Here is a 12,940-nt window from a genome sequence, read left to right as displayed (position 1 = left end):
ATCTATCGGAGATCGGACGGGATCCAGATTTTTCGCTCGGCTATGGCCGTACATGTCATTAAGAGTGCTAATTTTAACCTATATACCGAGCTGTAAATGCTTACTACTTACCGATCTACGTGCTGACATGTCTAAAGCTATTACTAATCAATACAGAATTAATTGGAGATTATGGTAATATTGTTTTAATAACTAATTTATTTTTCTATACTTGATCTACAGTATCAAGTAACGCTATAAGTTGACCTACTGTCAGGTTCAGGGAGCGAGTCGCGGCACGAGAAAGGTCACGTGAAACTCGTGATAAAGACAACCAACCTGTTCCATCATTGTTGTACAAACATGGCTACAGATTCAGAAAAACTTCTCCAACGGATTAAGGGACTAGAGCAGGAAATTGCGCAGGCACGACGCGAAAAGGAGCAGACACAGAGCTTGCTCCGCGACACAACGCTTCAGGAATACCTAAGGGGCTGCCAGGAGCTTGTCTTATCCAAGGTTCATCTCGTCACCGATGGCTACCTCACCACCAAAGCTCCTTTAAACAATCCTACTCGAAAGCACTGCCCGACCCTTCTTGTGCCTTGGGACGACTTTATCCCGGCACAGACCGATGTGTTTCAGCAAATCGACCGGATTTTCCCCCACGATGAGCGACTATTCGAGAGCCTCCACTTCCTTGAGGTTATGGGCAATCGCATAGATGCCTGTCGTGTACGCGATGAGGCTTCTCTTGTGAGCGTCCAGCAGAATACTATTGAAGTCCCTGTACGCATCATCATGTCCAAAATCAACGACTTTGATCCTCAGAGGTACAGCCTCGCTGTTCCTGAAGAGGTCGAATTCCAAACAACCGCGAGTAGAGACGAAAATCTACGAACGATTTGCGCGTTTTGAAACTCGGCTCACCAGAAGGATATTGCATTTATCATTGAGTACAAGGCAATTCATAAACTCCATACGGCGCATTTTGACCAGGGACTCCAGCAGATGAATATTCTTGAAGAAGCCGTTAATAAGATGACATTACCGACCGCTGAGCCTGAAAGGGTTAAACACTACGCTGAGCTTCTCTCGGCAGCGGCCGTTACACAGACGTATCACTATATGCTGGAGGCTGGGCTGGAATACGGCTATTTGACCAACGGCGACGCCATTGTCTTTCTCAACATTGACTGGACTGACCCGACGGTGCTTCGCTACCATCTTGCACGACCGGCCCGCGAGGTACTGGTGGACCAAGATGCTACTTGGAGTAATGCCGTCTGTCAAGTCCTTGCATTCACCATAATGGCGCTCCAATCGAGTCAACATAGTAACGATGAGCGTGTGGCAGCGAATAAGTGCAACAAATGGTTGGTTGATTTTGGGCACGTTTTGGACCAGATTCTCAAAGAAGAGGAAGAGAGAGAAAAGAAGGCTGCCCATTCGGGCCCAACAACGTCTATAGCTTAGAGGGCATGTCTAGAAGCCCCCCCTCCTGCGTAGGTATGCAACTGCTATTTAACGCCGCATGCCCGCGTCTAACGCCATGCGGGAGATACTCGCCATTACATGCTGTATATACAGCGGCCCTAATTTTCGGCCGACAAAGCCTGTGCAACAGGCCGGCAATTAATATCGCCCTGTAAATAGCTCTGGCCTTTTTTACTGGGGCGGGCCGCCAGCCGGCAGATGGGCTGTTGAGCCGTTGCGCCAACGCTGAATTTTGTACCTGAAAGTACCCTCTCTAGCGTGGTGCGAGCCTGCAGGCCCCTGAGAGCCCCACTGGAGCCCTGGAAGCTCGGGCCATTTCGCCCTCGGTGGCTGCTGCACCGGCAACTCTCCAGGCGGCTACCGGTACCCACTATCCGCGGTCTTGCGCGTGTACCCACCAAGTACCTCAGGCTGTTCAGGCACAAGGGTACCTTATCCAGAAAACGTGCGTGACACTGCCTGCTGCTGCCAGTGGTTGTTCATTTGCCTGCAGGGCCTGAAACGTTTGCGATCCGTCTGTTGTTTGTGATGAAAATCTTTCCCTGGATTTCCATCGTCTCCTACTGTTCAATGTAAAATAACAATCAAGGCGCCGCCATTTTCTCGCTGCCACGCTTCTGAACCAAGCCATCGCCGTTCACAGACTACCTAAATACCTATATCTTCTCAGAACGGCTCCACCCAAGCTCCTTACCAGCTCCCCTGTTAGCTGACTTCTCTCCTCCAACTCGGACTCGCTCGGAGCATCTTCACACTCTATATTGAGGCCTCTCTCTGTCCTGGTCCAGCAATTTTTCCATCAAGAGTCCCCCAAAATGTCTGCCGAAGCTACCCCCGCCGTTACCACTGCGGCCGAGGCGCCCAAGACGCCTCTCGCCAAGCTCACGGCTCGCGTCGCCGAAATCACCACCAAGGTCGACTACAAGGAGATGTGGGGTGTCCAGCTCGACGGCTCCTCCGAGAACATCCCCAGCCAAGTCGTCCTCCAAAAGTTTCTGCGCGCCAACAGCAACAATGCCGAGGCTGCCGAGAAGCAGCTCGTCTCGGCCCTTGAGTGGCGCAAGAAGATGCAGCCCGTCAGCCTTGTTGATCAGCAGTTCGACAAGACCAAATTCGCCGACCTGGGCTATGTCACGATTCACAGGGACGACGCGGGCAAGGAGACGGTCATTACTTGGAACATTTACGGGGCCGTAAAGGACAACAAGGCCACCTTTGGAAACGTTGACGAGTATGTCTCTGCACATTATACACTGACCCATCACATGCATTGCTAACACCCATCAGGTTCATTAGGTGGCGCGCTGCCCTCATGGAGCTCAGCGTCCAGAAGCTCAAGCTCAACGAAGTCAAGGAGCTCATCCCGGAGGGCGGTCAGGATCCCTACCAGATGATCCAGGTGCACGACTACCTCAACGTTAGCTTCTTCCGCATGGACCCCGCCGTCAAGGCCGCCAGCAAGGAGACTATCCAGACCTTCTCCATGGCCTACCCCGAGCTTCTCGCTCACAAGTACTTTGTCAACGTGCCCTTCATCATGGGCTGGATGTTTGGCGCCATGAAGCTCTTCCTCGCCCCCGCCACCCTGCGCAAGTTCCATCCCATGACCTCCGGCACCACCCTCGCCTCAGAGCTGCCCACCATTGTCGCCACGCTTCCGAGCGAGTACGGCGGCAAGGGCCCCAGCGTCAAGGAATGTGGCCAGCAGTTGGCGTTTGTGGACGCTGCTCCTGCGGCAGACAAGACTGAGCCTGTCACGGTGGAGGAGCCTACTCCTACCACCGCAGCCCCCGCGGCAACTGCTGAGGATACGCCCGTCGCTGAGCCTGCTCCCGCTAAGCCTGCTCCCGCTGAGGCTGCTCTCGCTGAAGCGGACAAGACGGAGCCTGCTTCTGCCCAGGCTGAAGAGGCTGCCCCGACCCCGGCCGCCGCTCCCGAGACCACCACCGAGACTGTTGCTGATAAGACCGCTGCTTAAGTTTGGTTCGAAAACCATTTGTTGGTGAGATATTCCGGAGCATGTTGCAAGAATAAATCAAATACGCATGATACCTAGATTAGATTCCTTTTAGATGTGGCACAGTTTTGTGTGTCTCAGCGGCAATAATACCCCTGTTTGTGCCTAAAGAAATCTTGCTTATGGCAGTAGTTGTGCGTAGGCAAATTTGAGGTAGACTTGTGTCAGTCGACAAGAAGTTCATCTCAAATAGCTGTAGTCAGGTTGCTACGCATTGCTAATAATGAACAAGGGGGATTTCTTCTTGATTTCCGGGGTAACACGTCTCACAGGTGACCATGTGTAGCGCTGCGGACCGCCAGGTAGCGCCGTTACGAGTTATTTTCGCTTCATCTCGACGGGCCATCAAGCAAGATTTGCACGGATCCTTCACGTAGTCCCGAGTATCGAAGCACTAGGCGGTGATGTCCATACTTGGCCTCATGGCTGCTTCAAGAAACAAAACGAAGCATTGTGTGGGATATCTCGTTGAATAATATGGCGGTTGGTCCGTGGCGTCGCAATGTCGAGTATTGGAGTGGCATAAACTTCCAGAATAGAGGTAATGGCTAACTGCGGGGAATCGTCTACTATCTCAGTGGCATCGCGCCGAGGGTGGTATCCCTACCTGACACAGACACGGACGTTTTGGACATTGACTCGAGACACCTATAATTGGTGTCGATGTGATGCGTCTGGATCTGCAGAGATGGAAAAACGGCTCGAAGAGAGTGAAGCAAGCCGTCGTTGAGGGTCCTTTGCTGATTGAAGTCTTGTCGATTTACTTGCGGAGGTACGAGCTGGGAGGCGGGCTATTTCGGGATCGGAAGATTGAATAATGTGAAGTGTCTTGACGAAAACTCGATGCTTTTGCTACCCCAGAAATCGCCGCGTAGAACGATGTGCGCGACGCGGATAATTTCGCGTATCTGCTGTCCGCGTGGCTGGATGGCGGGCGAGGCGCCGTCTCGGCCACACTGCGGATCATGGATTCTCGGAAGGGTACCGAGTCGAATTTGATGGGAGTGACAGAGTTGGGGTGGTATATTCCGGTATACGGAGCGCGTCTCGCGACTGAACCAGACTGCCGCGTTTTCGAATTTGCAGGCCGGACAGGGAAGAAGATTGCGGTACAGCCTGCCGACGAGCCACACCAGCATAGCACACATGGCTTCGAAACTTGTATTTTATGTCTCGACCAAATGAGACACCCTGATATCTTTGACGAGAATATAAGTGCTTAGTTGCGATGGTGCGTAGCTTCTCTGTGGCCCACCTCATGTGAGTGTCTGCATTTACCTATCGGGGTGGCGTGTCTTTGCATCTACGAAAGAGCATCGAAACGCGGCATGGCCGAGTTTGGCCGAGTTTGAGCGCGGCCGTAGGCTGGACGCGCATGTCATCATACACATATTACGAAAATGTGCCGACGAGTGTTTTGGTCCCAGCCGGGCCTGCCCGTGCTCCGAGGGCTAGTTAGTTGTAAGCGCCTTGTGCCGCTGGGCTGTCCGACATGATGCTGTCCGCCCGAGCTCTGTCGAGAATTCCGGGCGGTAACGTGCAGCCGCGACGATCCAGGGACTCGTATGACTCTATACGTGATACCATCTAGGGGAACCCGTTTTCCTGGTAGGAAGTTATTTCATGCCGTTCCGGGGCGGAGTACGTTTAGCTGCCATCCGGGCGCGAGTCATCACAGTAAGATGGACGCGCAGCAAGGCTGTCGTGCGGATAACAACATGGCCACGCAGAACTGGCACCAAATTCTGCAAAACTAGCATCACACCAATTTGTGGCATTTTATTTCCCCAATGAAGCCGATTTTTGCCCGAGTGTTGAGACTGGTTGTGGTCGTCGTCAATAGATCCGTGTCAGCCGCTGAACTAGCAATGCCACAGCGCAAAGGGGGGCTTGACGGCGATTCCAAGATCCAGTAAAACTTGGCAATGTTTTCGCATCACGACGGAAACTAGATTGGCATCGTAATTGGCGCAAGTGGTGCACAGCGATCGAGTTTCAAGTCAGATGGTCGGCTTGATGAGGACATGTGGGGATGGACCGCAAGTGTCTTCCGCGGCGCTACACCAGAGACAAAGTATAAACGAAGAATAAAAAAAAATCAAGTGCACTGAGTGTCACAAGTCTCCGTATGATAGCGTCTAGAAGAACCTATCTCATGGCGGCGAGCATGGCAGTGTTGATATCTGACTGTAGTTGATGTGCCGAATTAGGTAAGGTGACGAGGAGTATATGCATAGTTGGTACAAGTCAAAAGTCATGACATGTGGTTTTGGAGGCAAACATGGCAGACGGGCAGAAAAAAGGACCATGAGACGAAAAGGCAGCCCGTGACGCCCTGCGAGGCGCGGCCTGAGCCGTGGCATGGTCTATGGGAGGCCAGATCAGGTCAAATGTCGGCCTGTTTCGTGTTGAATCTAAAAACCAGAAATAAAAATAGCCAGAGAAAAGAAGGTATGGGGGTAGGGAACACAAGAGAATAACCCAAGGGCCGAGTTGGTAAATAGCCGGCCCGATCCCTTTTTTTGGGCGTCTTGTGTGCTGGCTTCCCTGCTTCCTACACTTGCCGCCTTTCTTGAACCACTCAACCTCGTGTCGTTTGCAAGGAGAGTGGCATCGCGACAAGCTGGCCCCATCAAAGAGGCCATCAAAGAAGTAAGGTATCGAAGCGAAATACGCAGTCATCCGTCGTCCGATTTCCTTTTTTTCCCCCTTCCTCGAGATTTGATTTGCTCATCGTCGAGTCTGGTATCGCCATCTCCCAGCATCTCCACTCCACGCGTCGACGCGCGGAGACGACTGAGCCCCAGCAGAAAACGAAGAGCCATTAATCGCGTTCCCCGAAGCCATCGAGTCAGTTTTCTCATCATCAATGACGAACTTTACGTAGCTTCTCGGGGTATGTGCTGCATTGTCACTCAAGATAGGATCCGGGGTTGTCAAGAGACCAGCTGGCGCGTGGCAGCAACCAACCCTTGATCTCATGTCCGCTAACCAAAGATCTGTAGCTATATTTCAGTGCATCTTGCCAAAGTCGACTACCGTCGTATTTGGCCGCCTTTTTTATTTGCCCTTGTCTTGGGCTTGTGGCCGCTGCCTTTTTAGTTGACAGTGGTGCGACGCCAATCAGCAATTCCATCCCGCACGCTCCTCGGTCTGCCCCGTCGGCCGCTCACACCAAACGCCAACTCTCCCTCTTCCCTTCCTGCAACCGTCACACCGTCGTGGCAGCACACTTTGCGTCTCTCTTTTTCGTCCCGTTTTCATTCTACCCTGCCTCTGCCAGACGGCAAATTCTACATTTCCATTCTCCCTTATTTTAGCGAGAATCGACGTGTTTCTATGCGACGCGGCTCCTTGTCGTGACTCTCCCGTTCATTACGCTCCTTGTCGCGCTCGTGCCCACCGCGCGCCCGCGCATACTGATTATACATACGCCTATAATCCCGACACCACCCTCACCCTTTCCATAAATTGTCGCTCGACATGTTGCCACTCCTTCTCGAACCGCAGTCGAGCGTCACGAGTAGCGTCGCCGACACAATGTCCCACGTCGCGTCGTCCAGCTCCACGCCGCCCACCACCATTGCCGACAGCGACAGCCTGCATTCCGACGCCTCCAAGCATGATGTTGCCTGCTTCGTTGACCCGCTGCTTGCTACCTCGCAATTCGACACTGAACTGCCATCTGAGCCTGTCCCGATCCCCGAAACCACGCCCAAGCCCGAGCCTGCCGCCGAGCTTGTAGTCGCCGAGCCTGTCGAGACCTCACCAAGACGAGCACGACGCGCATGTGCCGCCGCGCCCGTTTACAACCTCTCCAAGCTGAGCGGAACCGACGGCCATGGCAAGCGTCGCGCTAATGGCGATGATGTCGCCGAGCGTCGGCGTCGCACAATCTCCGGTGACACACTCATCAACGATGGCGTGTCGACTCGCAGCTCCATGTCAACCCGCGCCAAGACTCGCGGCGGCAAGGATGCAATTTACGCGCTCGATCTTGGCTGGACACCCTCCGGCCTCGCCGCGCCGCGTACTACCCGTCATCTTGCTCAAGAGTCCCCTCGCTCGCGCCGTCTCAACTCTCGCACTGGTGGTAGTGTGGGCGCGGCCATGTCATCCTTTGGTTCTCATTTGTCCAAGATCGGCAAGCGTGGAAGTAAGGCTGTGTCTGGCTCAATGAGCCGAGTCTCTCGCGAGCTTCTGCGACTCCGCGACACCGCCGAATTCTCTCACATTGATGACAGGCCTGTCATTCATACCGTTTGGGCCAACGGCAAGTACGTCGATCCCAATGCGCCGCCGCCTGCACCGCCTCAAAAGAAGAGCAAGGTCAGCGAAGCTCAAGCCGAAAAAGAAAATGCTGAAGAGCCCGTTACCGAAATAAAGCCTCGTGGACCCAAGAAGTTCCTGCCCAAGGGCCTGTATGCGGGTCAAGATGCGCCAGAGGTTGCTACCAGCTGTCTGACGCACGCTGAAAGGAAGAAGCTCGCAAGTCTTCCTGAACTCGACTACAATCGAACGGTCAACAAGGTTATGCCGGCACCCATTTACACCGGTCTGCGTCTCTTGCTTCAGGGTCGCGACTTTAAGCTGCCATTCCAGACGTGCAACCCGTTACCTCCCGGACAGCCCAAGCCCGATGAATGGAAGAAGATGACCAAGAGTACGTTCACTGACCCAATTCTGCTGCTATGATTTTTGCTAACACCATGCAGATCGCTTCATCGGCGACTCCAAGGATTACTGGCGCAAGTCGCCACACTACCAAGACTATTCCAAGTGTGTTTGCAAGCCTGAAGACGGCTGTGGTGACAACTGCCAGAACCGAATCATGCTTTATGAATGCAACGACATAAACTGTAATGCTGGAAAGGAGACATGTACCAACAGAGCGTTTGCCACACTCACCGCGCGACGTGCCAAGGGAGGCAAGTATCGTGTTGGCGTCGAAGTTATCAAGACATCGGACCGTGGCTACGGAGTGCGAAGCAATCGCTGCTTCCGCCCGCACCAAATCATCATGGAGTACGCTGGTGAGATCATCACAGAAGAGGAGTGTGAGCGTCGCATGAATAATGAGTACAAGAACAACGAGGTAGGCTTGACTGAGTTTGAGCCGGGTTTTAGATTTGTGCTAACACGAAATTCAGTGCTACTATTTGATGAGTTTTGACCAAAACATGATTATCGACGCCACCACTGGCAGCATTGCCAGATTCGTCAACCACAGCTGCAATCCCAACTGCCGCATGATTAAATGGATTGTCTCGGGACAGCCGCGAATGGCTCTCTTTGCGGGCGACAACCCCATCATGACCGGGGACGAGCTTACGTACGACTACAACTTTGATCCATTTTCCGCCAAGAATGTTCAAAAGTGTCTCTGCGGCGCGCACAACTGCCGTGGTGTTCTCGGTCCTCGCCCGCGCGAGGTCAAGCCACCAAAGACTGACCTGAAAAAGGCAGTCAAGGGCACGATCAAGGCTGGCAAGCGCAAGCTTAAGGAAATGCTCGGTGATGAGGTCTCGGGCAACGACAAGGCAAAAAAGCGCAAAATCCAGCCTGCCAGCGGCGTTAAGCGCTCCTTGTCGTCTGCGAGCATCAAGGCAGCCAAGGGAGCTGCGACGGCCATCAAGAAGAGCGTTTCTAGCATGACGTTGACCAAGAAGAACTCGGCCAAATCGACGCCGGTGAAGCGACGCGCCAGCGTGGGCAACCTGCTGAAGAAGGCGACGTCGAACAAGCTGGTCAAGCGCCGACCTGCCGCGCACAAGCCTGGCACGAAGCAGGTTTCTTCGCGCTCGTCTAGTCTGACCATGGTCGGCACCAGCGAGGAGAATGTGCGGGCCGGAAAGAAGACGACGCCCAAGAAGACGAGTCCTAGCAAGACGTCGACCAAGGGCACTCCCAGCGGCACGCCCAAGAGCCGAGCATCGAGTCTCGGTGGCACTCCTGTAAGCAAAACGACGCCAAAGGGGAAAGTGACGCCAAAGACGGCGCATCGTCGCCTCAGCGGCAAGCCCAAGCAGGTCGCCAAGCCCACAATAAAATTGGTGGACGACTGATGCAGATGTCCGGACCGAGACAAGTAGAGCGACGGGCAGCTCGGCCAGTGTCGCACAGGACCAGGAGAGTAAGTCTGCAGTCCAGACCATTATGTAAGGTAATTTTCAACATGTACAAGAAATTCAGAGCAAGAGAGAAGGGAGCAGAGGGAAGAGGGAAGAGCCAAGTAGGGCACCCGGATGCGATGGTATTTTGAGCCACATGTTGACCTCTCTTTTTTTTTTTTATCTGAAGTTCGGGATCGATTTTTTTTTTCTTGTGCTGCTTGATTTTTCGTGTCACTTTCTTGCTATCTGGGCGAGGGGAAATTGGGGAGTTTTGGAGAATTATCATTTGCGATACTTTACAACATGCATAACTATTTGAGGGGTGAGTGGGCTTGGGAGACATTGCTCCCTCCAGCCAACTTTTTGTCTTCATTCTCTATTTCTGGTTCGTTTCAAAGGGGTATGTCTTTTCTTATTTTCATGCCTACAACTCAAACACGTTGCTTCTTGCTATATTCTTTGATACGTGTGTATTCTGTGTGTGTGTGTGTGTGTGTGTGTGCAGGCTTGTCCGGCCGGATGTGTGCCTTTGTCGCAAATGGTCGAGGAACTTGGTGCATGTGGCGGCGAGAGGGAGGAAGAGGCTACTGCATCATGCAGAAAAGGCGTTGCAGGATGGTGGGCAAGACCAATATGCAGGCCATGGCCACCTCGTGTATGACAATGGAGAAAAAAAACGGTAGTCGCGTCTTTATTTGTTTCTTTGCATGGCTGGCCGGAATGTAGAAGCCGGATACGCGGGGTCGCGATCTTGATGTGATTGGGATGGCTAGCGGATAGCGCTACGGCCGATGACTTGCCTTTTTGTCATCAGTTTGGTCTTGTTTATTTATCCATTCTTTTGGTTGGTGCGACACGAAGATGCGAGACAATGCAGAGGTTGCACAACTCGTCAATGTACGTATGCAGAGCAGGAGTTGGGAGTGAGAGGGGAATGATGAAGGCTTCATTACGGGCAAAGTTCAACAAGACCAAGAGGACAATGTGCACGCATATACGCGCATGCATAATACGCACATAGAACCGATACACACACAAGCACATTTGACGAGCCATCGAGGGGATCTTGAGGGATAGGCGCGGGGGGGAAAGCCATAAGCAGTTTTGGGGGGCCGGGCAGCAGCAGAGCATCGGTTGCTATGCAGCTGCGGAAGAGGTGCGGAATTCTGGGCCTTGCGATGCATGGTTTCGGAAAGAGCGCGCGGAACTATGTACATGCCAACTACAGAACAAAGATACGTTGGACTACCGCGTCTCGTTTACTTTCGATTAAAATGTCTTGAATGGGCAAAGCTGCTGGGACACCTTTATGCAGATCTTTATTGTGAAGAAGGATATATGCATGGCTATAGCCATGCCCATGTCTTGTAACGGCTCGCCCGTGTTGCCGGGTCAGGATGTCTGTCGTACGGCATTTCCTCTTTGGGCGTGGGTTGGCAAATGACCGTTCGTTGCCAATCTTTTCTTCTTTCAACTGGATTCTTGCAAGACATGCCTGCCAACATTTATGTACATGACTTTTCTTATTTACACCGACTTGGTTGTGGAGTTGGCGTCGTCCGGGGCTTGCCTAAGAGTCCGGTCGAGTTCTACAAGAGAGAGGCTAGCTAGTTACACCAAGACCCCCCCAACGAGGGAGACGTGATAAAGGAAGAGTTGCACAGGTTCAGTAGACATAAAACTGGGGTACCACCCTCTCTGCATGGGATAAAGTAGCACATGGGACGAGAGGCTAAGGAGTGGCTGCATCGTCCAGTCCACGCTGGCACGATGCACTGCACATGACAGCAAGGGTTTACGAGATGGAAGGACTGTGTGTCGAATGTCTATTGAGCAATATGAAAAATCCGTACCGGCCAAATCTCTGCAAGTCAAGTCACACACTCAAGCTCCGACTCATTCGTTTCATGAACTTGGATAAAAAGCACAAAAAGCATAGAAAATCAACAAGCAAAATGCTCCAAACATGTTGACCAGCGTAAAACAAAAGCCAAATTTGTGTCGTAATTTCAAGAATCTCATAAAGCCATTGCATAAATCTGCAAAAGCACACAATCATGTAAATCAACAAGCAAGAAACGCTCCAAGCATCTTGGATTGTACAGACTCAAATCATGTGCTGTATCCTGACAACTGGGTACAACTACATGCTAATCCGCTCCTCTGATCAAGGGAGCATCATCATCAAGCAGTATGGACAAGGCGCAGAGAAACTTGATTACCCCGCTTTCACTCCGGCGCCGCCGCCCGAGGCGGCTGACGCACGCTTACCATCTTCTTCTTCTTGTTCCTCCACTCCGCAAAGACGACGTAGAAGCTCGCGCAGAGGTAGTACGCCACAAAGGCCAGCATGGGATCGACACGGACGCAGACGATGGGGCGGCCGGACAGGCCCAGCGTGCGCGCGACGCTCGCGGCGCCCGTCGCAAAGAAGCGCGCCAAGGCGACGGTGCTTACCGAGATGCCGGGCCGCGGCGCCAGCGCGGCGTCACCGGACCGTGGCTGGCGCAGCATGTCGTAGATGGGCGGGATGGTGGCCGTGGGGCGAGCCGCGGCGACGGAGCGGGCGATGCAGTCGAGTGTCGTCGTCGTCGTGGGCGTACTGGTTTCGTTGCCTGCTCGGGTGGTGGTGGTGGTTGTCCGCGGCCGGTCGAAACGTGTCCGTAACGCAAAAAAAGTGCCGAGTGCGGGACTGCCGTCGCGGCCGGGACGAAAGGTCACGATGCAGTGCTGCACGAGCGTCGGGTGGGCGTACGGCGTGTACCGCAGACGACGTAGACCCGATTTAGCAGGACACCGACGGATGGGATGGCCAGTGCGACAACGGCTCTTTTTGGAATACTGCTCGCAGGTGCACTGTTTTTTTGTTTTCGTTATTTCGGGGTTTAGATAGACAGAGTTACGCCCTAGACATGGACCGAGGGGAACAAGGGGGGACTTACACCGGGGTTGGCGGCGTGGTGGGGGAGAAGATCTTCCACCTCGACGCAGCGGAGGAGGCGGGCACCGAAAAAGGTGGTGCACCCGTCGCAGACTTGATGCCCGCACTGGATGCACAGAGCTACGGAAGCCTCGTTGCAGCGAAAGGTGCCGCAGCCGCAGGCGTGGCAGGTCCAGAGATACTGGACCATGGCCCCCGGTGGCACGGGCCGGTCCTCGTCCTGGCGGGGGTTGTTGCTGTTGCTGGTTTTGCCAGAGGTGGGAGTGGGAGTCGATGGACTAAAGGGGAAAAGGTCACGAATAGGATGATTAGGCGAGTGAGGAGGCATGGTGTCCAGTGCATGCAGAGATGAAGCGTGTATAAAAACGGCATGTGATGGGGGGGGGGGGGGGG

At 53.5% G+C, this 12,940-nt stretch overlaps 4 protein-coding genes across 4 annotated transcripts; 3 read left to right on the top strand and 1 right to left on the bottom strand.

Annotated features, from left to right (window-relative positions):
* Positions 1-342: 342 nt before the first annotated feature.
* Positions 343-1,455, top strand: BBA_07703 (metalloprotease-like protein; the record flags this gene model as incomplete). The annotated part of the gene is made up of 2 exons (XM_008602800.1): positions 343-837; positions 913-1,455. The coding sequence occupies 2 exons, from the start codon at positions 343-345 to the stop codon at positions 1,453-1,455; spliced, it is 1,038 nt and encodes a 345-aa protein (XP_008601022.1).
* Positions 1,456-2,291: 836 nt separating this feature from the next.
* On the top strand, positions 2,292-3,454 carry BBA_07702 (CRAL/TRIO domain-containing protein; the record flags this gene model as incomplete). The annotated part of the gene is made up of 2 exons (XM_008602799.1): positions 2,292-2,707; positions 2,764-3,454. The coding sequence occupies 2 exons, from the start codon at positions 2,292-2,294 to the stop codon at positions 3,452-3,454; spliced, it is 1,107 nt and encodes a 368-aa protein (XP_008601021.1).
* A 3,522-nt stretch (positions 3,455-6,976) lies between these two features.
* On the top strand, positions 6,977-9,558 carry BBA_07701 (SET domain-containing protein; the record flags this gene model as incomplete). Its single annotated transcript, XM_008602798.1, has 3 exons — positions 6,977-8,156; positions 8,209-8,588; positions 8,644-9,558. The coding sequence occupies 3 exons, from the start codon at positions 6,977-6,979 to the stop codon at positions 9,556-9,558; spliced, it is 2,475 nt and encodes an 824-aa protein (XP_008601020.1).
* Positions 9,559-11,835: 2,277 nt separating this feature from the next.
* On the bottom strand, positions 11,836-12,875 carry BBA_07700 (uncharacterized protein; the record flags this gene model as incomplete). Its single annotated transcript, XM_008602797.1, has 2 exons — positions 11,836-12,462; positions 12,549-12,875. The coding sequence occupies 2 exons, from the start codon at positions 12,873-12,875 to the stop codon at positions 11,836-11,838; spliced, it is 954 nt and encodes a 317-aa protein (XP_008601019.1).
* Positions 12,876-12,940: the final 65 nt, after the last annotated feature.

This window comes from Beauveria bassiana (assembly GCF_000280675.1).
Source record: "Beauveria bassiana ARSEF 2860 unplaced genomic scaffold BBA_S00027, whole genome shotgun sequence".
Lineage (NCBI taxonomy): Eukaryota > Fungi > Ascomycota > Sordariomycetes > Hypocreales > Cordycipitaceae > Beauveria > Beauveria bassiana.
Note: the sequence above shows the minus strand (reverse complement) of the source record. Positions and strands in the feature narration are given on the sequence as shown.